Here is a 27,879-nt window from a genome sequence, read left to right as displayed (position 1 = left end):
GTAGAGAGGGTTTGTCGGGGTTCATCCCTCTCTGGGGCGGTGGAGAACCACACCGCCCCCTTCAGTCCTTGCACTGGCCCCTGGGGAATCAGTCGGGCCACAGGAGTCCTGGCTCAAGCCATCCGGCAGAGGGCTGAGCCCACACACAGGTAACACTAAGCAGATAACAAGGCCAGGACCTGGGTCAGGGCAGGGCAGTGAAGAGTCACAGCTTAGGCCCTTAGGCAGGCTTGAGCAACAGTTTATATAGTCAATAGGCCCAGGCCCTGGGTCAGGGCGGGGCAGCAATGAGTTCAAGGCTCAGGCCCTCAGGCAGGGGCTGAGCAAACACAGGTAAAGCACACCCAGGCTTTAGGTTCCGAGTGGCCTAGGAGAGGGGGAGACTGCCATCATGCATTGGGTGGCAGGGGGAACACAAGCCCTCCCACTCCACTGCGTCCTAGCCCGGGGCCCTAGCAGCAGCCAAAGGCCCGCTGCAGTGTCAGTCGGGATCATGGCCGCAACACACTGGCATGGGTTCGGGCTGTGTTTCAGCCAGACTCAGGTTGGCTGCCCCTGGGCTATTTCCCAATTTCCCCTCTGGAGGTACCTGAGTCAAGGAGGTGTCCCCAGGGAGGTCGATCACCATTGGATCCTCGGGGCAGCTGATGAGGGGTTGGCTCAGCGACTCTTCCGGGTAGCTGGTGAGGGGTAGGCTCAGCGACTCTCCCACACGCTGTTCTGTGTCAAGTATCGGCCAGTCAGGCCAGTCTCCAGGTCCGCCGCTGGTTGCTGGAGTCTCTCCAGCGGGAGCTGGGCTGGAGGCATCTGGCCCCTTCAGCGGCTGCCTCTAGAGTGAGCTCTGGGATTGGGCTCTTATACTTCTTGTCCAGCCTCTGACCCTCTGGGGAATGGGCTTGGAGTGCTCTGGCTCCACAGCTTGTCCCTCTCTGCGGCACTGGGAAACCACACCGCCTCCCTACAAGCTCTAATAGTGAATATTTTATAGTATTAATGGAAACATGGAGTTTAATGGAAAGTGTTCAGTTTTAACTAAAAGTCGCTATTTACAACTACTATATGGTGTAGAATTATATTTGTCAGAGAAGAAGAGACTTGTTGGATGTAAATTTCATCCCCTCTCAAGAGATGTGCATATACTATTCAACAGAAGTTCTTGTACTGCCCTCACCACCATAGAAGCCCTAAATAGTGCATTAAGCAGCATGACTACCATTTGTCATGTGCACAGTGTAGTTTTTTGAATTAGTTTTTATTTTAATAAATATGTACATGCTAGCTGTTTATAATTAGAGAAGACAAGGCCAACATATCATGCTTTGAGCGGAAGGTAGTGAGATTTGTGGGTTTTGTTCCTCAGTCTCAGACAGGGCCACAGAAAGCGCTGTCTCCTGCACAGATCAGCCTTACCCTTGTGATAGAAAGTTCTTCTATGCCTGAGGAATGGGACTGACGACCATGTCTTCATCAAATGTTTTAGCTAAGATACGCTGGGTCTAGCCATGGAGTGTCTTGAAGGACAGAGACCTTGAACTTGGCTCATACCCCACACTGAAGATATAAGAAGTATTCAACTAATGATTCTGTTGATCTCTAGATATATTAAAAAACAAGGAAACAAAACAAGTACTGTAGATATTCATCTAACAAATTTGTTATCCCTGTGACATAGAATTTCTTAGGTAGCTATCTGGTGCCCCCTGGTGGTGTTTTCCACAAACTGAAAAAAGAATCATTTTAGTACTTGAATTCTTCTGATTTTTGTATTCTTCCCTTTCTGGATTTTTTAGATTCCCTCTAAAATGGTGGCAGAGGGAATTATAATGTGGCCACAGATACATTTATAATCGCATTTTTATCAAGTGGGGAAATCAAGACCTTTTGTTCAAGTCGATCAACCAGATTTAGTCCACAGTAACACTTACTCCTTAAAGACAATTCTCATTAGCTTTCCAGGTGTCAGTTAAAGTTCTACTAGTCTTCCAAACCATGATTTTGTTCACCAGCATGCACACCCATAACATACTGTAACTACAAAAGAGCAATTCCCCTGAAGTCACTGAGGAAGGCTTGCACTGATATTATCCTGCTGTATCTGACGGGCAGATATAAATCGAGGGACTTCTGTCTCCTGATTTGTCAAGTGTGGAATCTTGCATGAGCATTTATATTCACTTTAAAGTGGGGGTGTCAAGGCTGATTCCCCACGCTAGCACTTCAAGTGCAGAAGGTGGGGGCCCGCAAGGATTCTAAAAAGTAATATTGGCCAAATATTGGCCATTTAATATTGGTATTAAACTCCCAAGGTTACAGCTTCTCTCAGACCTTGGATGGGTAGATGCTGCCACCACTCAAATAGAAAAAATCCCTTTGGACCCAGAAAGGCACACTTGGGAATTCTTCCCTGTGGGATACCCTCAAGCCCTTTTACCTTCCCCCCCGCCCCCCCGAGAAGAGCTGAGAAAAAAAACAAAGGAAATCAGCTGTTGCCACCAGCTAATTAAACAACATATGCACAAACTTCATAGGACACAAAAGACCCAATCCTGTTCTTAAAAAAGGTAAATTTTATTAAAAACAAAAAGAAAGAAAATACATCTGGAATTTAGGCTACTGCGAGATTTAAAAAGAGCAAATATAATAATTAAGCATCAAGAATGGTTTTCTTGAGGTCCAGCTTAAAGGTTACAAGCAAAACAAAAGCACCTGGGGTTAACACAGAGAAGTCCACAAGCCATAAAGAAATAAAAGAGATAAACCTAATCACGTCTTCCTAGACATTCCCCAATCTACTTACATATCTGGGGTTTCAAATGAGTAGTTCTAGGTATGATCTGATGGTTTTCCATACCTGGCTCAAAGCTTCTTACAGCACAGTCCCAGCCCTGTCTCTGCTCTGTCCCCTCTCTTTGGAGAACAACAACAGACAGAAAAAGGGAAAGTTTTTTCCCAATTTTAAAAAGTTCTAGCCCTCCCATTGGCTCTTTTGATCAGGTGCCCACTCCCTTCCTTTTACCTATGGGCTTTTTAACCCTTTACAGGTAAAGCAAGTAGAGAACTAACAGGGATTTTACAGCTGGCTGGCTGGGTGTCCCTAAAAGGGAGCTACCCTGCCCCTCCTTCATTTATCACAGGGGTATAGTCAGATTAGCAACTATGGTAAAAAAACACCTTTTTGCGTACTCTTATATAAACTGTGCCAGTCAAGTAAGATTGATGCTCTCCCACCCACATAGCTAGCGCCACTTATTGGGAGTGGTTTAATTATGCAGACGGGACAGTTATCTCCTGCCAGCATAGAGCAGCTACACAGGACACCTTACAGCAGCGCAACTGCAGCGGTACAGCTGTGCCACTGTAAGGTCCATAGTGTAGACATAGCCTAACTCCCCCTGCTTTTTATCCCCCTCTCTTTTCCCCCCTCTAGCTGGAGAGGTGTTAATAGGCCACTACACCTTGAATGGTCCCTTGAAATATGTGTTAACTACTTATGCTAAACATTCTGTTCAACTTTTAGCTGTGACATTCTGAGGGCTCATCTGTGGGCATGGCTACACTTGCAAATATAGAGTGCTTTGAGTTAAACCAGCCTACGTAGAGCGCAGTACGGAAAGTGCTGCAGTCTGTTCACACTGACAGCTGCAAGCGCACAAGCGTGTCCACATTTGCGGCACTTGCAGTGGCATTGGGAGTGGTGCATTGTGGGCAACTATCCCACAGAGCACCTCTTCCCATTCTGTTGCTGTGGCTTGTGGGAAGAGGGCGGAGGGTGGGGGCATTCTGGGTCCTGTCCCAACGCCCTGTGATGCATCGGTTCACATCCCAGCAATCCCTCTGCTTTCATCCACAATTGGCGCCATCTTTCAACATTTTTTGTAATGCGCACTCTGTCTTCCCTTTCGGTCTGCGGGAACGGAGCTCAAACTGCTGAGGAATATGCTGATGAATCTCGCCAGCACGTCACGTTTGGCAGTCGAGTTACTTCTTAAGATCCAAAGTGACAGCGAGGACTCCAATGATGATATCAATATGAGTAACGCAAACGACACAAGTTTGCTTGTGGCATTCACGGACGTGCTCACCACCATGGAACGGCGCTTTTGGGCTTGGGAAACAAGCACTGAGCGGTGGGATCACATCATTATGCAAGTCTGGGATGACGAGCAGTGGCTGCAGAACTTTCGGATGAGAAAAGCCACTTTCATGGGACTGTGTGAGGAGCTCGCCCCCCCTGCGGTACAAGGACACGAGATTGAGAGCTGCCCTTACAGTGGAGAAGCAAGTGGCTATTGCAATCTGGAAGCTGGCAACTCCAGACAGCTACCGATTGGTCGCTAACCAGTTTGGAGTGGGGAAGTCGACCGTTGGAATCGTGTTGATGCAAGTTTGCAGGGCTATTAATCACCTCCTGCTCAGAAGAACCGTGACTCTGGGTAATGTGCATGACATTGTGGATGGCTTTGCACAAATGGGTTTCCCTAACTGCGGAGGGGTGATAGATGGGACGCATATTCCAATTGTGGCACCAGCCCACCTAGCCTCCAAGTACGTTATTCAGAAGGGCTATTTCTCTATGGTTCTCCAGGCGCTTGTGGATCACCATAGACGTTTCATTGACATTAATGCAGGCTGGCCCGGAAAGGTGCATGACGCACTCATCTTTCGGAACACTGGCCTGTTCAGGAAGCTGCAAGCCGGGACTTTTTTCCTCGACCAGAAGATCACCGAAATGCCCATTGTGATCCTTGGAGACCTCGCTTACCCTTTAACGCTGTGGCTCATGAAACCCTATACAGGGAGCCTTGACAACAGCAAGGAGCGGTTCAACAACGGGCTGAGCTGGTGCAGAATGACTGTGGAGTGTGCTTTTGGCCGTTTAAAGGGCCACTGGCGCTCTCTGTATGGGAAGCTGGACCTGGCCGATAACAGCATCCCCACAGTTATATCTGCATGCTGAACCATCCATAACATTTGTGAAGAGAAGGGTGAAAGATTCACTCAGGCATAGAACTCAGAGGTTCAACACCTGGAGGCTGATTTTGAACAGCCGGAGAGCAGGGCTATTAGAGGGGCCCAGCGTGGGGCTGTAAGGATTAGGGATGCCTTGAAGGAGCAATTTCAGGCTGAAAGCCACCAGTCATGTCTGGTGCCCTGCACAGGAGTGAAGTGCAGTGGTTCCAATGTTAGTAGGAATCTGTGTTTGCTACGTATGATACACTGACTTGCAGTGCCTGTTGCTTTCCTGGGCTAAGGTATCTTTTACGTTATGCAATAATAAAGAATGTTTTCAAAGCAAAAAAATCCAGTTAATGAAAAGAAAATGCATTTATTGAAAAGAGACACAACTACTTGGGAAACACAAAGGGCAAGGGGGTGGGGTGGGGAACGGTACAATCACAGGTTTGCGTATGTCCTGTTATCATACTCAGCCTTCCTGTTGGGAGTGCTGTGCAATGAGTGCTGCACTTCAGTATGGCTAAACTGCATGGTGATGGGGGTTGAGTGCAGTGGGTAAGGATCATAGTTTTCAGAGCTGGGTGGTGAAGCTACAGGTGTTGGAGGCAGCTGGTGGTGGTAAGAACCCAGATGTTGGGGAAAGTGAGTTGGAGGTGACATGGGGGCACAAGGGAAAGAGTTTGGGGACAAGGGCTGCTGGGGGCTTGGGGCATGGTAGTGCTCCACCTGCATGGCTATGAGCGCCTGGATCGAGTCTGCTTGGCACTCCATGATGCTTAATCAGCTGCTCTGTGCTTTCGTGCCGGCAATCTGCATTCTGCTGGCGGACCCTCCTTTCACTCTTCCGCCACTCCTGCACTTTTTGATTTTCATTAAGAGAGTGCTGCATGACTTCATGCAGCATGTCCTCTTTGCTTCTACGTGGCCTCTTCCTGATTCTTTGCAGCCTCTCGGCCGGTGATAACACAGACGGTTGAGATCTCAAGGTTGCATCTGTAAAGGCAAAATGCAACACTTAATAGAGGCAGCATTGTTCACACCAGATAGAGCACTGATTCCCCCATACTTAAGGAGGGCAAGCACAGTCTACACAATAGCATAATTTGCCCGTCCCAAAGCGAGCACACACAACCCCCGGGAGCCCCAAAATGGTGAGTAAGCACAGGGTCAAGGGGGACTGATTTTTTCATAGCTGTACTGTCCTCTGGGTTCTGTGCCTCAGGGAGAGCCAACAGCTGCAGAGCGGCCCTATACTGAACATTATCCCTACATTTTCCACAGGAGTTCATCCTGCAAGATCTCTCGCTGCTGAGGGTGACCTGGGAAGCAAGGGAGTGTCTTCTACTGCAATGCGGCTTCCGCCCTGGCCCATATGCAGCTTGCCTGTGTGCAGCAGTGGTCCCCCCGCCCCTCACGGCACAGTGGCGCAGACATTTTAGCCTGACTGGGACAAGGACCACAGTGGCTCTCCCACAAAACCTGCGCAAGCGCATTGCCCAAGTTCTGGGTGAGACCTTTGAAGAGATCACTGAGGCTGATTACCGCGATGTGAGAGAGCACATCAATGCCCTGTTCCACATCTAGGCACGCATGCAGCCCTAAGCCTCCTCGCCCCAAGAGCCCACACCTAATAACTTCCTTCCCAAAATAAAAGCCACTTTCCGGGAACCTCCCCTGGTGTTGGTCCTTCGCCAAGCACCAGCCCCTGCAACCGGCTACCTTCCTCCTGGCTTGAGAACAGCTCCTGGGTGCATGCATCTAGGGATTCCAGGCTGTCTTCCTCCGCCAGAGCACCCTCGCTCCCGCTTTGCTCCTCCTCCTGCCTTGTTGCACTGACCTCTGAGGTGTCCATAGTGGTCCCTGGAGTGGAGGTGGTGTCACCCCCAAGTATCGCATCCAGCTCTTTGTAAAAACAGCAGGTCATGGGGGCAGTAGTGCGTCCCGGTCATGGCCCCTTTCCAGCATGGCCCTTGATATCTGCCCGAAGATATCATAATTCCTACGGCTGGAGCGCAGCTGGGACTGGACAGCTTCCTCCCCCCAAACACTGATGAGGTCCAGCACCTCGCCATTGCTCCATACTGGGGATCACCTGGCACGCGGAGGCATGGTCATCTGGAAAGATTCACTGAAAGCACTCCACGCCTGGCTGAGCAAACAGGAAGGGGATTTTCAAAATTCCCAGAGAATTTAAAGGGAGGGTCTGAGAGTTGGTCACCTGACGGCAGGGCAGTAGATTTCAAAGTCATGACCAGAGTGGCTAGAACAGGCATTATGGGACATTTCTGGAGGTCGATCAGAGTGCATTAACAGACCAGGGTTTCCACACTGGCACCGCGGCGCATCAAATGTTATTCCACTTGCCAAGGTGGATTACCAGGAGCACTCTAGCTGCAGAGTCAGAGCGCTCTACGTGCCTTGCCAGTGTGGACATGTTGTGAGTTAGAGTGCACTGGGCTGCTTTAATGCGCTCTAACTCGCAAGTGTAGTCATGCCCTGTGTTTTAAAACACTACAGCAGCATAGCTGTGCCACTGTAGCATATTCTACATTGGTCTAGGTCAGTGGTTCCCAAACTTGTTCCGTCACTTGTGCAGGGAAAGCCCCTGGCGGGCCAGGCCGGTTTGTTTACCTGCTGTGTCCGCAAGTTTGGCCAATTGCAGCTTCCACTGGCCGCAGTTCACTGCTTTAGGCCAATGGGAACTGCTGGAAGCGGTGTGGGCCGAGGGAACCTACTGGCCATGCCTGCTGTTTGGGGAGGCAAAGCCTCCCCCAGCCTACGCGACCCGCCGCTCATGCCCCTGATCAATGAAGTTAAACCAACCTAATTTTCTAGTGTAGACCAGGCCTGAGTATGTTTCCCAGACCTGCAAAAGAGCTCTGTGTAAGCTCTTCTCTCTCACCAACAGAAGTTGGTCCAATAAAAGATTACCTGTCTTGTCTCTAATATCCTGGGCCCAACATGGTTATTGCAATACTGCATTACTCATATTAGACTAAGTATTGAATAAGTATTTTCTTTGTACCTCTTCTCACCTTCTGGAGATATTTTAAATAGCAGAAACAGCATATTAGCGAAGTTGAGGATAAAGTCTCAAAGGATGCGAGATTCCTTCTAAAGAGAATTACAAGTAACAGGTGATTGTTTTGTTGGCAGGGACTGCAATGTCAGTTCCATCCACTGCTCTCAGTCTACAGCAGATAGTGAGGTGTGCACAAAGAATGAAGGAAGGTATAAAAAAGGTCTTTATGTAGCGACTTAAGCTTTTAGGGCTAGCTTGTACCTGTTAGAGTCCTTTCAAAGGGTGGAGTTCTATTAATCTGTATGTGGAGAGTGGGGTGGGCTGAGCTAATTATCCAACCCACTCCCACCACTTTCTTTACAACACCCAGCACCTCTAGAGAAATAGTTAAGGAGCGGGGACTACCTGATGTTCTGCCTGATATTTATGCAGGTTGTACAAGGAGTGAGAGATGTCTCTGACTTTTTAATTCATGGTCTCCTGGACTGAAATAGCCCAAATGTGTTGCCCTTTAGGACATACTGCAAAGCAGATGTTCAGAGAAGCATTCTCACACTAGACTAACTTGAATTAATGTAGATTAACTCCCTCCCCGCCAAGCTCTTTGGTGGAAGGTACTACTGCAGTGTAAATAATTATTGTTAAAGACATTGTTCTTCTATTTTGTTTTTACCCTAGGTAGGTGTAGACTGTAAAATCTCACTTATATTCTGTACATGCACTGCCTTCCTGCTCCTCAGAATTTATTCTAAAGCTTCTGCTCTTACATCTATCTTTATAGTTCAGAAAATAAAAATATAACAGGAGATTGTCTTAGAATAACATAGTTCTGGCAAATTGCATGGTTTCTCTCTTCCGTCTCAGATATGTCTACAGGCTTTGGAGATAAATTTGACATTACAGGACATGCAACTCGATATAGTAATATTCTGCACTGATGCTACATGAAACACTTTACAGTTGCAAGACAGTTCACAGTGTAGCTTGTTTGTTTATTTTCTACTCAGACAGCTCAGCGGATGTGCAATGATCACACTACCGAAACCACCATATTGTTACAAGTTAAAACCTTGTGAATAGAGTTTAACAAACAAAGACGTTGATGAAAGGCCCCTATTTATATTTACCTCTAGGAGTACTGTTGATTTGAGTCTCAGTTAAGATATCCAAATATCTATTTCAGAGTAGCAGCCGTGTTAATCTGTATTCGCAAAAAGAAAAGGAGGACTTGGGGCACCTTAGAGACTAACCGGTGCCACAAGTCCTCCTTTTCTTTTTCCAAATGCTTATGAGACTCTTTATTAAGGCACTGCATGCATCCAGTCTCCTTGCTAGAGCAGTTAAACAATTGCCCCATTTCAGTATAAAACTGGCATACACCAGAGAGGGACACCATAATACTGTGAATTAATCTTGATCAACTGCCTTAAGTAAGATTTGTCTGCTTACCAAAGGTTGTTTAGTACAATACTGAGTTAATATTGTATAAAAATTTCTTTATAGCTTTTTGGCTGTTTCAAATTGTATCAAGCTGATTATTAATTTAAAAACTTGTCAGCTTGTGTGAAATTTCTATGGCTCTTGATTAATTGCAGTTAACTCATGCGATTAACTCAAAAAAATTAATCACAATTAAAAACATTAGTTGATTAATCACACTGTTAAACAAAGCATACCAATTGAAAGTTATTAAATATTTTGGATGTTTTTTTTACATTTTCAAATATAGTGATTTCTATTGCAACAGAATACAAAGTGTACAGTACACACTTTGTATTATTTTTTATTACAAATATTTGCACTGTAAAAATGATAAAATAAATAGTATTTTTCAATTCACATCAGACAACTACTGTAGTGCAATTTTTTTTATTACATAACTGCACTCAAAAACAAAACAATGTAAAACTTTAGAGCAGCGGTTCTCAAACTTTCTTGCACCGTGACCCGCTTCTGACAACAAAAATTACTACATGACCCCGGGGGGGGTGGGGGGGGGGGAAAACCAGAGCCTGCCCGAGCCCGAGCCCTGCCACCCAGGTGGAGGGGCCAAAGCCCAAGCCCCAGCAAATCTATTGCTAGCCTTGGCGATCCCATTAAAATGGGGTTGCGGCCCACTTTGGAGTCCCGACCCAGTTTGAGAACCACTGCTTTAGAGCCTACAAGTCCACTCAGTCCTACTTCTTGTTCAGCCAATTGCTAAGACAAACAAGTTTGCTTACATTTACAGGAGATACTGCTGCCTGCTTCTTATTTACAATGTCACCTGAAAGTGAGAACAGGTGTTCACACAGCACTTTTGTAGCCGGCATTGCAAGGTATTTACGTGCCAGATATGTTAAACATTAGTATGCCCCTTCATGCTTCCATGCTGATGATACTCATTAACACACTATTATTTAAACTCCTTAGGGGAGAATTGTCCTGTTCTGTTTTACCTGCATTCTGCCATATATTTCATGTTATAGCAGTCTCAGATGATGACCCAGCACATGTTCATTTTAAGAACACTTTCAGCCGATTTGACAAATGCAAAGAAGGTACCAATGAGAGATTTCTAAAAATAGCTATGGCACTCGACCCAAGGTTTAATTTTTTTAATCACTTGACAGCCCTAGAAATTTCTTAACCTGCTTTTGATGATGAAGTAGCAAAATATTAAGTTATTGAGGTATCAAATACATTAATACAATTGGTGGAACAAAAGTAGGCTTAATTTGTTCAAACAAATTTGGAGCATGTGATCAATGTAGAATGGTTGAAACAAATGTATTCAAATGTCTAAAATATACAATTTTCAGTTACTGGAAACGTGCAATACATAATTAGTTTCTGTTCAATGCAACCCACTTTATAATAAAATTATACAAGCTATACATAGTATTAAAGTGTTTTTAAATTTAACAATTTATTGTGACATGCTGTTGATCCCATTCAATTAATTATTATTGTAAAAAAAACAAAAAAAAAAAACCACAAGCAAATGGGGGAAAAACATTGGAAAACCACAAACAGTAAAGAAATAACTTTAAATTAGTCTTCAGAAGCAAGGAAATTCTGAATGAAGTTTGCTGTTGCACCAATTTTGTCACTTCTGTGCCTTATGCGGCAAACACATGATCCTTTATCTAGAGCAGTGGTTTTCAACCTTTTTTCATTTGCAGACCACTAAAAAAATTTCAAATGGAGGTTCGGACCCCTTTGGAAATCTTAGGCATAGTCTGTGGACCCACAGAGGTCTGTGAACCACCGGTTGAAAACCACTGAGCGAGAGATATTTGTTTAATTATATCCCCTGAAAATAAAACAGTTGTTGTGGTGACAATTACCTTGCTTTTGTAGTATGCAGTGTTGTAGCTATATTGATCCCAGGATATTGGGCAGACAAGGTGGGTGAGGGAATATCCTTTACTGGACCAACTTCTAGATATTACCTCTCCACCTTGTTTCTTCTTTTGTAGGTCTATCATGCATCCTTATTGGGGTATGTTCACAATTCAATGCACTTGGCTTAAAATGTGCTGCACAAATCCCAGTGGGAATTGTGCACCTAATTCCCACAGATTGGACCACTGAATTAAGGACCTGTGGAAATCTGGGACCAGCCGTCTCCTGCACAGACAGGTTTCTCACTTGCCATTTAGGGCTTTGAAACTAGGGACCAAGCTCTTCACATTAGTGCAATATTGGGAGTGACGGAGGAGCTTTAGGTACATGGATCCCATAGCATGATCCCAGCACACCTCTGGGGAAAAAAAAAACAAGAAAACACCTGCCCTTGAAGTAGGGTGTGTTTCTGCTCCCTAAATTCCTTGGAATGCATGTGTGGGGTGGAGGTGGGGGCAGTGGTTTTCCCAAGAATTGAAATTGGGGGGGAGGGGGAGGGGTTGAATTTACAGGAGCGGGGGTGTCAGGGCCGATGAGGGGTGAGACTGAGGGTGAAGGTGGGCTGTATGGCACCATAGTAAAAACTGAAAAAATGTTTCATGACCATTAGATTTAACTCATGTTTTAAAATCACCACACAAATTAAAGTTGGCTACTCAAGCCTACTATGAAGCACTACGTCTACATCCTTCTTGGTTTCTTGTTATAATTTTGCACAACTCTGTTAATGAACTTCTTGAATTCAATGTGTTCATCTTTGGTGGCCGGTACTTCAATTGATATGCTCATTAGTTCATTTACATGCAGGCAGAAGGCAACTTCTTTCAGAACACAAAATTCTATTCATTCAATGATGAAAAAGAACACTCAGCTGTAGCTGTTGTGACTGGGAGTAGCAAGAGATGAATTCCTACTTCTTTCATCCCAGGAAACAGAGCACAGAGATCGGGTTGAGCCACTAGTGATTATAAAAAAAGAAGTCGAAGTCAAATCTTCATTCATTCGTCATATGACATTCCACTCTGTGTTCAAATTCTCTATTCTATCCTGATCACATGGCAGCCCCATTGCTGGTAGTGCCTCATTCCACTCAACTGTTGGTGTTTTATAGGACAGGCATCTGTAAAAGCTACACAGAGGTTGAGTAGAATCTAGAAATTGCTGTTGTAGATTTTTAAGAATCAAGTCTGTGTACTTTTTCAGTTGTCTTAACAAACACTTCTTGTCTTCTTCACTTAAGGATTCAATATAAAGGCCTTCATTAATCAATTTCTGGACTGAAGTCTTTGCTTCTTCCAGTACTTTAACGGATAGCTCTCTGATTGATCCAAATGTAGCATACATTGCTGGACAAAGATCTACTACTGTTATACCAGATGCCTGGATGGCATTGTTTAAATGACCCAAGTGGTTTCAACAATAGACTTACGAGAGAGAGAGAGAGAGAGAGAGAGAGAAAATGGCAATAGTCTTCTCTGAACGTAGTAGCAAAAGTAATCCACCAGCCTCACTACTTAGATCCATCCCATCTTAGTAGATGCTTTCCAAAGCCAGTAATAATTTTAAGACAACAGCCAAGGATCACTCATGAGAAAGCCAGCGGGTTTTCCCAGGTAGAACTAATTTGAACTTCATTCTCAGTGTATCTTCTATATTTTCCAAGATATTCAGTCTTTTTGGATTTTTGCTGAAAAGAGTATATAAATGAAGACGTTACATATATAGCTTTTTTAATGTCTTTTGAAGATTCTGCAGCTTGTACTAGTTGGAGTAGATGGCCTCTGCGTGTGTATAGGAGAGATTAGGGTTACACTTTTCTCTGAGCAAAGCTTATACTCCACCATGTCTTCCAGAGAAGTTTGCAGCTCCACCAAATGCATAAGCATTTAACTCTAAGATGTGGATTGTCACAGATGCAGCCCATGTGTTTTCTATAACTTGAACATCTAGAAATGCATCTACTAGCCTACCCCGACATCAAGATTTTTTGAATGTGGTGAGAGAGTTCTTCGCTTTTTCAACTGCTGAGTCTTTCATTGTTGCACCGCATGCTTCTAGCCAGTCAGCTGAGTTTCTTGCAGAAAGATAGTGAGCATTTGCTGGTTTTGTTCGGAACCAGTGTTCAACTTCAGGATGAACAAGTGACAATGCACTTAACATTGGCTTCCAGTTTGTAATGTGTGGTATCTCTTGCTTAAATAGAAAGTAGGACGCCACAGCCTTGTTTGTTCGCATGAACTGTGTTGTGTCTCCAGCATTCTTAACAACCTCATTAAGTACTTCTAAAATTGGTTTTGAAAGTGGGCTTATAAGGCTTTCTGCATGTTGATGCACTCCAGAGGCCTGGTGTTTTGCAGCCTTTTCACGTAGTTTGTCATCATTGGCTTTGCTGATCGGTTTGACAAACCAAGCTCCTCCACTTTTACCAATTATATCACTGGGAAGCTTTCCTTCTTTGTAAGCTTTTTTGCAAGAGGTGCACCAGCAGCCATTTTTTGTAACTTCAATAAATGAGAACACTTTGACCCACAAACATCGGGAACTGCCTTTAGGTTTTGGAGACACTGTTTCTTCAATAGGTAGCTGTATTTGTGCTTCGGGCTGGTCGGATGTAGATATACCACTTGAACGTTCAGATGACATGTTGATATGTTCTTGATGTGTTCTTCACCTTGGTTAGTTTTTGAGGCCTTTGAGTGGAAAAATTGTTGTATTGTTTTTTGTCTTTTCATTTTCACTTTGACCTGCAACATATAAAAGAGATATGAATAAAGTAAATGTTTTGTTAGGATAATGCAAGTTACACCAAAACACAACAGGTCTAGATTTCTAAAAAAAAAAAAATATGAATTTAAAAAAAAAAGTATTTAATTTAAATTGACTTTTGAAAAGTAAACCATCATGGGATAAGACGGAAGTCCTCTCATGGATCAGTAACTGGTTAAAAGATGGGAAACAAAGGGTAGGAATAAATTATCAGTTTTCAGAACGGAGAGAGATAAATAGTGGTATCTCTGAGGGGTTGGTACTGGGACCATTACTGTTCAACATATTCATAAATGATCTAGAAAAATGGGTAAACAGTGAGGTGGCAAAATTAGCAGATGATACAAAACTATTCAAGATAGTTAAGTCCCAGGCAGACTGCAAAGAGTTACCAAGGGATCTCACAAAACTGGGTGACTGGGCAACAAAATGGCAGATGAAATTCAATGTTGATAAATGCAAAGTAATGCACATTGGAAAACAATCTCAACTATACATGCAAAATGATGGAGTCTGAATTAGCTGTTAACACTCAAGAAAGATCTTGGAGCCATTGTGGATAGTTCTCTGAAAACATCCACTCAATGTGCAGTGGCAGTCAAAAAAGCAAACAGAATGTTGGGAATCATTAAGAAAGGGATGGATAATAAGACAGAAAATATCATATTGCCTCTGTATAAATCCATGGTACGTACCCACCTTGAATACTGCGTGCAGATCTGGTCACTCTGTCCCAAAAAAAGATATATTGGAATTGGAAATGGTACAGAGACAGGCAACTAAAATGATTAGGGGGTATGGGGGTATCAGGAGGAGAGATTAAAATGACTGGGAATTTTCAGCTCAGAAAAGAGACAACTGGGGGGAGGGGGGGGGAAGATATGGTAGAGGTCTATAAAATCTTGACTGGTGTGAAGAAAGTGAATAAGGAAACGTTATTTAATCCTTCACATAACAAAAGAACTAGTAGTTATCCAATGAAATTAATAGGCAGCAGGTTTAAAAAAACAAAACAAAATGAAGTACTTCTTCACACAACATGAAGTCAACCCGTGGAACTCTTTGCCAGGGGCTGCTGTGAAGACCAAAACTAGATAAATTCCTGGAGAATAGGTCCATCAGTGGCTATTAGCCAGGATGGGGAGGGATGCAACACCATGCTCTGAGTGTCCCTAGCCTGTTTGCCAGAAACTGGGAATGGATCACTTGATGATTACCTGTTCTGTTCATTCACTCTGAAGCACCTGGCCTTGACCACTGTCAGAAGACAGGATACTGGGCTATATGGACGATTGGTCTAACCCAGTATGACAATTCTTATGTAAAAAATTAAATTATAATAGTAAAAATGTTTAGTACAGAAACTCCCCAACATAATGACCTCAAGATAGCAATGATGTGAAATAACAACCTTAGCAAATAATGCATTTTAAAAATCTTGGCTTATTAGGAAACATATTTATATAAGTTTCCATTCCCAGTCACAAATCTAGCATTCTGGAGCAAAGTCACTAAAATATAGTCCAACAAACATTTATTTAACGTTCCCCTCACTTTTCCCTCCACCGCACCCCACTCACCAGTGTTGTCCTTGGTCAGTGGAGACTCAGAGTTCAGAGGTGCTTTCACCTGAGTACACTTCCCAGGTGGGGGGCAAGAAGGCACCTTGCTCCTTCCTCCAGCTGCTCGCTGTTTACTCTGGCTGCTGCTGTTCGTTGTACTACCCTTCACTCCACCACTCTGTTGCTAATGGCCCTGTGCAATCACCTTCTGCTGCCACCAGGACCTCTGTGAGTTAGTCTCCTGAAGTTCCACCAGCTCTCACCAATTTTAGCTGAGCTCTCAGTGGGAGAGCCTTGCAGCTAGTGTAGTCTGGGCTGTGTCTTCCATAGAAACACTGTCCCACAGCAGGTCTAAGCACTTAGACCTGATTATCAGTGATTTCAGCTGTCCTGGTCACTTAACAGAACAAAAGACTATCTATGGAGCCTAATCAGCTCTGTCTTTAAACAGTGGAGACAGACAGGTCCCCACCCTTCTCTCTTGATTCTCTCAATCAGCACATCCTAAGTACTGTTCTATTGCCCTTTATTCATACAATAAGAACAACAACATTTAATTCCCCCTGCCGGCATTCAAGTGATTTGTAACCCAACCCCAGCCAAAATCTATCACTTAGGCAACACAGCTCTATTTGCTGGATACCTGGGTGGATTAGGTGTGAATGCAAACACAATCTGGCCCTGAAGCCTTTCCCCCCTGCCCCAGCTCATCACTAGATGTAAGGGAGAGCTCATTTAGACTTTACTTACAAATCATCATTTGAAATTATTAGGTTGGCCAACATCACCAAAATGAATGCACCTACATTGTCATAAAAAACAACAGCTGTATAAGGAAGCTAGTCTATGTTCATACTTTTCAAATCTATTATACTTTTTCAGATACATGTATTTTATCATACACTGTATATGCTTTTAAAGTGTGTATTAATGTTTCAATTTCAATTCAAATTTCCAAACAGTCACTAAATTGGCATGTAAATAGTTCACAAAACTGATGGGGGGGTGCTGGGGAAATCACTGGGTGTGGGTGTGGCTTTTCCTCTGATACCTCCTGTGTGGGAACATATAGTGTCTGAAGGAGCCTTAGTCACCACGCAGGAGACGCTTCACCTGATGCAAGCGGGTTTCCCCCTGTTCTGACGCAGGCAGCAAACAGCAGAGGGTGGAGGGGCGACGACACAGCTGCTTGGGGCTGCGCTGTTCGGTTTCAAACGGGCTAAGACACCGCTACCTGGCAGCAGCGGTTTTTCCCCTTGGCGGGCTCCGCCTCCGCGGCTCTCTAACGGCGTGTGTCGTGCAGCCCACGGGCTGGGCCTGGCGAGGGGGACCCCCGAGCCCCGTGAGGGGGACAGTGGCGCTGAATGGTGACAGCCCCAAGGCGGGGGGAAGCTACAGGAGGGGCGGGGGAGCAGGAACCGTGAAGCCTGAAAGGGCAGCAATAAATGGAGGGAACCAGAGGGTGGGAGAAGCTGGGGAGAGAGACGGGCGGGAGGAGCCAGTGGCTGCGGGAACAGGGGTGAGTGACGACAGGGGGGAGCCTGCCCGGGGGCGAGCAGAGCTCCCCCGCCCAGCCAGCCCGCCACCGCCCCGGGGAGCAGAGGAGGCGCACGAGAAGGCGGTGCCTTTCGGAGGAAGTTTGCGCTCCGACTGAAGAGGAGGGAGAGAGAAAAAACACCCTCCCGATCCGAAGCGGCCAGCCCGGGCTGAGCGGCTGTTGCGAGGAGACGCGGAGCTCCCCCACGCCAGCCGCCTCTCCTGCCGACCGGCCCCCGGAGCGCTCCGAGCCGCTCGCGCCCTCCCGCAGCTCGTGTCCGGCGCTGCAGCCCCTGCCCGCGCCATGGGCGGCTCTGCCTCCAGCCTGCTGGACGAGAGCAAATGCAGCTACATCCGAGGTACCGTACGGCGCTGCTGCCTGCCGGCCCGCAGACGATCGGTACAAGTTAGGCAGAGGGACGCGGTGATTCGTGGGCGGTTCTGAAGTTGCAAAGTATTTAACGGCTGGCTGCCTCCCAGTCTGGATGCTCCCTGAGACCCAGTGACAGGAGACATGCAGCGGCCACCACCACGTTTGCATCCGAATTTTAATTCAGGGAGGGGGAGAAGCTGGCTGCTTTGGGGGGGGGGGGGGAAACGGTGCTGCTTAAAAGTCTAGCAGTGTTGAGTGTCTGCAGAAAGTGAAGGCAGCAGGCAGACAGGACACTGGCCACTGGAGAGATCTGAGAGGTAGGCAGGAGAAATTGATACTTCTGGGTAATTTATTGTCATGAGCACCGACCCTGCTGTATCTGCCTGCCAAAGGATTAGGCAAAGCCTGTTCTCAGGAGCCTCCGGGACCAGACGTGCAGGAAGCAGCACAGCTACAGTGGGAAGTTCACTGTATGACAGAGTGCCCCAGACCTTTTGCCTGGCAATGTAACAGGGGACTGAATGGGTGGGTCTGGGTGCTGCTGCCCTTTTACAGAGGGACTCCCAGTAAACTAGAGTCGGAGCCTGAAGTCAGTGTATAAATTAGGCAAACTTGGCAAGGAGGGAGCGGAGGAGGGCAGGAAAAGTAGTGGTGAAGGCAAATATTTTTGTTTTTGGAAAGTAAATACAGCTGCTTGCATTGCCCTCTCCAGATGGAGGGTTCTCAGTTTTAGGGGTCGTAACCCAATAAAACCAGGCAGTTGAGACTGAATAATTATCAATCATACATTGAAAGTATGTGAACTATACCATTTTGCCATTGTTGAAAATGCCTTCCATGCTTTCTGGGGCCTATTAAAGTTGTGGGACTTCAGCAAAGCATTTAAGCATGTGCTGAATTGGGGAACAGGGGCAGATCACTTCAGAGAGGGCCAAAATATCACCTGATTCAAAGCAAATGATTTTTCACATTCCAATATTAATGCTTTTGAGCTCTTAATGATTGGCCATGCTTTGTGTAAAATAAATAAATAAATAAATAAAATAAAGACATGAAATCAGAGAGGGCCAAAATACCCTGAAACTGGAAAGAGTGTCCACCTGATGTCAAGACCTCAACTCTGTGGTCCTTCTATAATTGACACTATCAGCTTTGTATGCTGGCCCTAAGAGCCCGATTTTTGCAAAGTCCTTTGAAGCCAATAAAGTTTCCTCTGGGTTTTGGATTAGATAGATAATCTGGAAAGGACTTGAGTTACCCAGACTAATAAGGGGTTCTGTCACCACCTGCCTTGTAATGTTGGGTGCCTTAATACTTTGCCTATATGGCTCAGAGCTCTGACAGCAGTAGTCAGCGTACAAGCATAAAGGGCTCAACTCTGCCTTCCACCAACTTAGTTATTTCTTGCAGGATGACTTCAACAACCCCTGTTCTGGTCTGGAGTTCCCCCAGATCTGTTTCCCTGAGTTTTTAATGACCAGACATTCAGATTTTCCACTTCGGCTCATCACCCCTGAAGAAATGAAATCTCTCCCCACCTATCAGTTCACTTTCACAAACACACGTCCCACAGTTTGAACAACAGAGGTCAGTTTGGGGTAAAATACCCAAAAAAGTTTGTTTAATAGAGAAATCATAGAATCAAAGGTGAAACAGTAAGGAAAAGCAAACACGGACAAGTTACACAGAAAATAAACATAAAGATGGAATCTCAGCCTTTACACATGTATATTATCTAAATTCCCCTTTTGCCTTTCAGACTATGGTAATTCATGTTTATACAGAGCAGGGGAAACTCCCTCCTTCCTTAGTTATCCAAGACGGGGATTTTCTTTTCAGTTTCAATGTCTTTCCATTAACTTTAATGGTCCACCATTGTCTTCCTCTGTGTTGTTCCATAGTAGGTTGTCGGAATTAGTGCCAGGGAAGCAACTAGCCTGTGAGATGTTCTGCCCCCCCGGCCTGATTACTTCCCTACGCTGAAGTTATGTGGCAGTTGCACCCTAGTTACCATTAGTGTTCTACGCATAGGGCTAGTCTACACTAGAAGCACTACATGGGTGCTTTATGCTGACAGGAGAGAGCTCTTCCATAGGCATAATGAATCCACTCTGTGAGAGGCAGTAGCTATTCACACCTGCTTTTAGGTTGGTGTAACTTATGTTGCTGAGAGGGGTGGCTTATTCACACCCCTGAGCAATGTAAATTATACCGAAGTAAGTGGCAGTGTAGATCTGGCCATTTATGCAAGCATAAATAGCCATAGCCATAATCTGTAAACATCTTTCCCAATGACCATCAAGTACAGAACATACAAGCTTTTATTAAAAGACCTTACTTGATGTATATTTATACACAATAACGTTGTATACAACCAGTTGATTCAACTGCTTATTCTTGGGGTTCAGCCCCTCTTGTTCTCCCCTTGGGGTGTCTGGACCTGGATTGTCACACCTGCTTGTGTTTATATGCTTATTGTTAAAGTGATAAAGAAAATGACAACTTAATTTTCCAGAATATATATATTTGCTTGTAAAGGGAAATAGATAAAAGATGTCAAACTTTTTGTTATTATCTGTCTAGATATATATATGCCCCCAACACTGTAGTAACAGCTGATGTTTATGTGACCAATTTTATGTCTGAAAATCCGCTTTTTGCTAAACAAAACATATATAAAAAGGTGTGTGTGTGGAGGAATCATATAGTTGGTACTGAGACAAAACTTCTGTTGAAGCCAGTAGGAGTCCTACTGGTTCAGGGCCAACTGAGTCAAAACCTTTTCGGTACAAAATGCAGTCTGACTGCTCAGTGCTGTTTGCTATTTTAGTTGGCGTTCACTGCATTATTTTGTTTGTGGTGTGATCTGTGCTGGAGTAAGAATGTAGAACTACCACTCCTTTAGGAACCTCATGGAAAATGAATAATGAACTGTCTCTCTCATGAGTGTGCCCAAATTAGAAAGTTTTAAAATGAATAAATCGCTATCAGATGAAGAATAATGGGACAAATTGTGGAGCCTACATGGAAGATCTGTATGCTTCCTAATGTGCAAGAGGGGGAGATCAGCTGCCTCTGCAGCTCTGTTAGTTTCCTCCTGACTGTGGAGGATAGACTCAGCACAGGACAGAACCATGATAAATATGTCAATGGGCTCCTCCTCTTTGGCTCTCCTCCTGCCATTCATACAGTGGGGAAGGACAAGAGGGCAAGATCTGTCCCAGTGTAATTTTCAACTTCAAGGCAGTATCTCAGCTTCTTGGTCATTGAGACCTGATGATGAGAGTTGTGAGTCTCTTAAAGGACCAATACCTAGTTACTGCAGATAAGGAGACTGTTTTATACTAGCCCTTTAGATGAATGAAAGCAAAAATTTTTGTAAGTTTCTGCTCTTGGCACTCTTGTCTGTGAGGGGAATGGAGAGAGCTATTGTCAGACAGTTAAGAAGTAAATATTTGTTTAGAAAGCGTCGGGGCCATAATCCATTTTCAGTCCGAAAAGGATCTTTGTGTAACTAAACAGTTCCTGCTTCTAACTCCTGCTATGAATAATGGTTGATTTTTATTTTTTATTTGTTTTAATCTTGGGAAGAAAACAGCCTATAGTACTACTTTTAGTGGGAGAAGGGAGGAAGATGGAAGAGTGTCTTTAATTCCTGATATCTGTTTAGGACCCAGTCCAGCATGTGCACCCCAAACAATACTCCAGTTGGCTTTGGTGGGGGTTTGCAAGATTTAGACCTTGTTTATCAAAGGCTATCTTTTGGTAGAGGTCATGTGGCAAGTTCTTCAAGAAACCAGGGAGGATGTGACAGTGCTTTTCTTTCAAAAAGGGAAGAGGATGAATCAGTGCTTATATTAGAAAGGCAAGCAATTAAAACAATCTTGCTTAATTTTAGAAAGCCAGTTGGGTGTTTTTCACAATGAGGGTAATGGAGGGCTTTAGAAATAACAGCAAAATGAGAAGAGACAGCTGTTTTTCCCCTTTTTTTGTTGTTGTTTCTTTTTTGTCAGTAAAACTATACGCCAGCAGCATGTGAATCTCTAAATAACAATAAACCCAAACCCTTATTCATGTGACTTAAGTGGAACTATTCACATGAGTAGTCTTGCAGGATCAGACTTAACAGTACTACTTCATATATCTTATTTTATTTAGAAAATGCATTCAGCTACATATCCTAGATTGCATGGGAATAACTTAGAAAGGGGGAAACACTCGACCTTCTTAAAGCCCCAGTGTCTGGGATTCTGTGTAGATGGAGTGCACCATGTGTAATAGTTATGAATGTTATTTCCACATCCTCCCAAATCAGTGTCAGGGCGCTAGGCTGCTATTCCAGCTTGCAGGCTGAATTAGTATCTGCAGCTCCTTACCTTCCATGCCAGCCCCATAAATTTCTGTGCAGAGATCAGTTTGGTATTTTGAGGTAGTTCATAGGTACCCCAATATAGCAGCTCCACTCATCTGTCATCCATACAACTCCTATGTGAGGCTTAACCAATGCATGGGGCTTTGCCAGACCTCTGTATCAGTGGTGAATTTGTCCCATAATGGGCAAATGTGCATGATGCTCGACTGATAAGAGATGAAGTCTCAGCTCTGAGAAGTTTACAACCTCAAGACCAAATTCTGAGGTTCTTCCTCCATTTTTATTCCATCCCTTTTCAAGTCAGTGGCAGTTTGACGAGGTAAAGGCTTGTCTACATGGACAGTCAGTAAAATTAAGCCAAATGAACTGAAAGTGTAAATTTGAACTGGATTAGTAAAACTGCATTATGACCTTCTGTGGACACTCTCATTCAGAATTAAAATGGCCTTAATTTGGTTTACTTAATTCACAGTCAATTAAGATAAACTGAATTAAGGCCACTTTAATTCTGAATAAGAGAGTCCACAGAGGGTTTAAATGCAGTTTAACTAATCCACTTTAAATTCACACTTTTAGTTAATTTGGATTAATTTTTCAGTGTCCCCATTTAGAGGAGCCCCTAAGTACAGACTTTGGGATTTGACTCTAAGGGCTTATCTACACTACTCCATGTTCAAACATGGTAATAAGATAACCCCGTCTCACATTTTTACTTGATATGTTGTGTGGTAAGGATAAGGATGAATTAGATACGCAGTAACATCATGTGGTTACTTTGCTTACAAATAGACACATCTGGTAGATTCCACATTTCTGGGCTTTGTTTGTTCCTTGTGTATTTGAGGGGAGTACTAGAGTATAGAGACTTCCAGGAAGAAGAATAGTTTAAGGATAGTTTGGCTATGTCTACACTAGCACTTTTGTCAGTAAAACTTATGTTGCTCAGAGGTGTGAAAAAAACACATCACTGACTGACATAAGTTACACGGACAGAAGTGCTGGTATGACAGTGCTATGTCAGCAGGAGATACTCTGCTGACATTGCTACTGCCACTCATTGGAGGTGGTTTAATTATGTCGTCAGGAGAGCTCTCTCCTGTCGGCATAGAGTGGCTACATGGGAGATCGTATAGCAGTGCAGTTGCATCGGTACAGCTTTGCTGCTGTAAGATCTCTGGTGTAGACATAGCCTTTGAGGAGAGATGGTGGAACCAGCTCAAGAAGGGGTTTTAGATACATTGGATAGCATGGAAGGAAATCAAGAGTTGAGAAGGAAATGATAATGCCAGGCTCCAGCCCAAGCTCAAATGTCTACACTGCAATTTTGTAGCCCTGAAGCTTGAGCTGCATGAGCCTGAGTCAGATGATATGTGCCAGCCGTGGATGTTTTATTGCAGTGTAGTCATACCCTTAGAAAAAGAGTTACGCCTTGTACTGTGACCTAAAGGTCTACAAATTCAGGCCTTGATGAACCAGCTGGGGAAGTGAATTCCAGAGAGAAGGGTCGAACCCTTTGAGAACGCCCTTCTATCAGCCCCAGGATTATCAAATCTGGGGACTGTAAACTCAAGTAGCCCAATTTACTCAACTACTGTGGCAGCTGGGGGGGTTAGCCATTAGATATCCAGGTCCCAAACCACTGAGGGATTTATACATCTAAGTCAACACCTAAAGCTGTACCTGAATACAAATGGGAAGCCAGTGTAGTTGTTGAAATGCTAATACAATATATTTCCTGTGGCTAGCAACTCTTAATCGGCAAGTGTCCACATTCTACTTGTAGTTAGCACATAGTCCTCACTAGCTATAGCGTAAAGGCTACTCATAAAGCCATGAGGGCCTGGATCACCATGCTGAGGCCTGGGTCAGGGAGAGAAGGTCACAAATGTCTAACAAGATGCATATGGAAAAAAATTATGTATCGGGCCTTTCATGTGAGGATCTCAGTATTTTGCTTCATGCAGTAATTACTTCACTCACTAGGATTTTGTGAGGGTTAAGTAACAGAAGTGTACAGGATAGAGTTTTCAATGTCACTTCAGAGATCTGGATGTTCAATTTCCATTAGAAATTGATGAGAAAAGGGTATTCTCACAGGGGAACTGTCCCTCTTAGGGGGTTGGAGCTCAGCTACACCTGCCCAACTGTAGTCCGACACCGCAGGGACAGGGAATGAGTCCAGGATTAATATGATGGGAGCATGTGAGTCAGAGCCAGGCCTTTAGGGAGATGAAAAGGTCAGCTTGAGTTCAGTGAGGGAGACCCCAAAGAGAGTGGACCTGGAAGGGAATGCTCTGTTAAAGAGCAGGAAGATAGGCAGGAAAGGGTCGGTGAGAAAGCCAGGCTGAGCATACAGGAAGAAAGCCAGGGAAGAAAAGACAGTGCAGCTTGCAGTACATGGGTGGATATCCCAGTTGTCTAGGGACCCAGAGCTGGGAACCCACAGTAAAAGGTGAGTGTGGGTTCCCTTATGTTGCCATGTTCTGAGGGGGATCTATCTGGCTTTAAGATTAAACTCGATAAATTTATGGAGGAGATGGTATGATGGGACAACATGGTTTTGGTAATTAAATATTCATGGTAAATAGGCCCAATGGCCTGTGATGGGATATTAGATGGGGTGGGATCTGAGTTACCCAGGAAAGAATTTTCTGTAGTATCTGGCTGGTGAATCTTGCCCACATGCTCAGGGTTTAGCTGATTGCCATTTTTGGGGTCGGGAAGGAATTTTCCTCCAGGGCAGATTGGAAGAGGCCCTGGAGGTTTTTTGCCTTCCTCTGTAGCATGGGGCACGGGTCACTTGCTGGAGGATTCCTGCTCCTTGAAGTCTTTAAACCATGATTTGAGGACTTCAATAGCTCAGACGTAGGTGAGAGGTTTTTCGCAGGAGTGGTGGGTGAAATTCTGTGGCCTGCGTTGTGCAGGAGGTCAGACTAGATGATCATAATGGTCCCTTCTGACCTAAATATCTATGAATCTATTCCCGTCAACAGTGGGGGAAAAGAGACTGATTCCAGCCCAGGAGGACTGGAAGCTGAGCCCAAGAGATAGGCTAAGGACTGTTGAAGAAGAGGCAGACCCTAAAAGGAAGATGGGCTGTGCCTGGCAGTTGTCTAGTACAGAAGATTTATTTTATTTATTCTGTTATTTACATTTCCTTTTGGATTTGGATTAACTCTGGACTGTTGTGATTTAGCCAGATGATTTAGCCATCTAAACAACCTAACTGCTGGGAGCCCCAGAATCACCTGAGTGGCAGTGGATGACCTGAAACCAGAGTGGGTTAGTCCCTGATTCAGGCATCCAAATCCTCTAGGTGATTTTGAAAATCTCTCTCCTAAGGAATATTTTCCTCACTGAAAAGTAGTAATTTCTGGATTGAAAAGCAGCAGCTGTTTAATAGCACACAGCAACACTTGATAGCTGGTTAGGGCTGTGTATCACAGCCAATTATGACTGCAGGTGGAATGTATGTAGGCATGTGCAGTTACCCTATTTGGAATTTGGACAAGACATCAAGGTTAACACCAACGTTAATCTGATAAAAAGTGGCATAGGATCCTTAATGAACACAACCATCTAAAAGATGGCATCTCCAGCAGCACAGTGCCTATTGACGTATTAGATCAGTACTGACTCAGAAGGAAGAGTGCAACACCGCTGAGCTGCCAACACCACTTCCTGTACACATGTACATTTAAGAGATTATATGAACTGTGAGTGGAATTAGGTATATATCTCTCTTCCCTTACCTGTTCACTTCGATATTTTTAAGGGCTTAGGGCTTTAATACCGTAAGATTTTTTGTTGAACATACGTAGTTGCAACCTCTGTTTAAAGGCTTTGTCCATTTTGTTGTTTCTTAAACTCTGTATTTTTGGGCCTTTCTTTGTTAGTAGCTCACTGGGGTCCCGATTTCCCCTTACCCTGCAGAACGATGGAGATCTACAGGTTTTCTTGAAATCTAGCTCCCCCATACCTCACACTGCTCTGCAGAGTTTAGAGTCTACCATGGCTTGCAGTCTTGGGAATTGGTAGGGTTTTCTTGTTACTTCCACACAGGAAGGGGGTATTTAATTTACTATAGGTTTAAAAGAGTTGATTTTTTTAAATTCAATAAAGCTTTAAGTTCCCCAGGATGTCAGAATGACAAATATATAAGAAATGTAAATGCTAAGGGCTTGACCTAAAACCTGCTGAAGTTAAAGAGAATCTTTCTATTGACTTCAATGGACCTTGGATCAGGCCCTAAAAGAAGGAACTGCAGATTGTTGTCAACAAGCTGGAGGTAGTTTAGAAAAGAGTGACAATGATAAGTAGGGGGCTGGAGGGATTGATTTATGTGGAAAAATCATAACATTTTATAAATCTAACTTGACTAAGCATGAAGTAAATTTGTAGTGGTGGCGGGTGTGTGTAACATAATTTGTCTATTAGTGGGTGCAACACCCAACAAGGAAAGGCATTATTTAGGGTGGTACTAGGGAGTATAACTAGAAGTAATGTGGTGAAATTAAGGAAAAACTTCTTGATAACAAGATCTAATAGACCCTGCCATAGATTTCAAAGGAAAGTAATAGAAGCCTTATTGTTTGAGACATTTAATATTAACAAGGAAAAAATACTTGTGTAATGTCTAGGAAACAATTCTACATAGCTGGGGGATAGCTGGAGGATGGACAAGATGACCTAGCAGATCTTACCAGTTTCCCAATGTAGAGTTAATGGGCCAAATTCTGCTCAGTAATCCATATGCAGCTTTATAGGGCCAGATTTTTGAAAGGGTTTAAGAGCAGACTTCAAGTGCCCAGCACCAGTAATTGATGCTAGGCTTTCAAAGTAGTTTAGCACCCGGAGCTGACTCTAAATGTGAGCTGAGCTCTTTTTAAAATCTAGCACCAATTGTTGGTACAAGCAAAGCTGGTAAAAAATGAGATGGTCATTTTATTAAACTTGTTGCAAAACACTTTTTTGTATGTGTTTTTTAAAAAAGATTTTTTTTTTTAAACAATGTAGTGCTAAGCCCTTCTGAAAATTCTGTCCATGGAATGAAGTGGGGGTGCACAGTTGTAACTGAGAATCTGGCATGAAGTAATGAACCATACAGAATACCACATTTTTCATTCTTTACTACCAAATCTTCCCTATAATTCTAATTTTCTTTCAGCTGTGAAAACTATTAGTTATTTCTATTTGTAATGGGCTCCTAGTAATTGTTTTTGTCTATAAGGATTAGTATGTAACTAATAAAAGTGTAATTTACCACTGAGGATGCAATTAATCATGTCATGATTCATTAAACGCAATGAACTTCTGAGGGATATTGGACACCCTCAACTTCCAAATAGAACTGTTCCGTGTGTGTAGGTTTTAGAGACTAGATGGGGCCTATTTTCCTCTTTATTCACAAGGAAGAGAAAGGGAAATCAGTCAGTTATTTATTAAGTTATACTCCCAAATCCCCTAGGTATCGAGGAGAGAAGTTGGTCCTTGCAACTTGAAGAAAGACTGCTTTTGCAGGGTGAGCACAGGCAGCTTTGGAATTCAGCTGTAACAAGTGAGGGAGCCAGTTTGAATTTAATCATTAACAGGGACACTGGAGAATGGAAGAATAAATTGGAATAGATTGTGAAAAATTTGGCCTTTTTGGGGGGAGGGGAATACAGGGCAGCTCTCAGACTGTGCATTTGACTTTCTGTTAAACTGTAATACATACTTTCAGTTTCTAACTTGCTGTATGTCTGCAAGTAGAACAGAATTTTGCAAAAGACAGGCAAATTCTGATGAGTTTTTTTCTCTTAATCTGTACAAACTATGCATTGGAGTGTTTAGGGAATTATTCATCTTGAATTTTTGCAAGTGAGCTGGGTTGTAACTGAGGATATAGTATAAAACGTGACATATG

The 27,879-nt window shown here is 43.9% G+C and overlaps 1 protein-coding gene across 2 annotated transcripts in view; it reads left to right on the top strand.

Annotated features, from left to right (window-relative positions):
- Nucleotides 1-16,733: 16,733 nt before the first annotated feature.
- The window catches only part of NIBAN1 (niban apoptosis regulator 1), a 119,791-nt gene continuing 108,645 nt past the window's right edge, over nt 16,734-27,879 (top strand). The window contains exon 1 of one of the 2 annotated variants that reach the window (XM_037906777.2): nt 16,734-17,588. In XM_037906777.2, the coding sequence (XP_037762705.1) occupies nt 17,534-17,588 (55 nt within the window). In that variant the 5' untranslated portion in view covers nt 16,734-17,533. Of the gene's footprint in view, nt 17,630-27,879 lie in introns of both variants that reach the window. The other variant, XM_043521373.1, reaches the window with a different exon arrangement.

Source organism: Chelonia mydas, chromosome 8 (assembly GCF_015237465.2).
Source record: "Chelonia mydas isolate rCheMyd1 chromosome 8, rCheMyd1.pri.v2, whole genome shotgun sequence".
NCBI lineage: Eukaryota > Metazoa > Chordata > Testudines > Cheloniidae > Chelonia > Chelonia mydas.
Note: the sequence above shows the minus strand (reverse complement) of the source record. Positions and strands in the feature narration are given on the sequence as shown.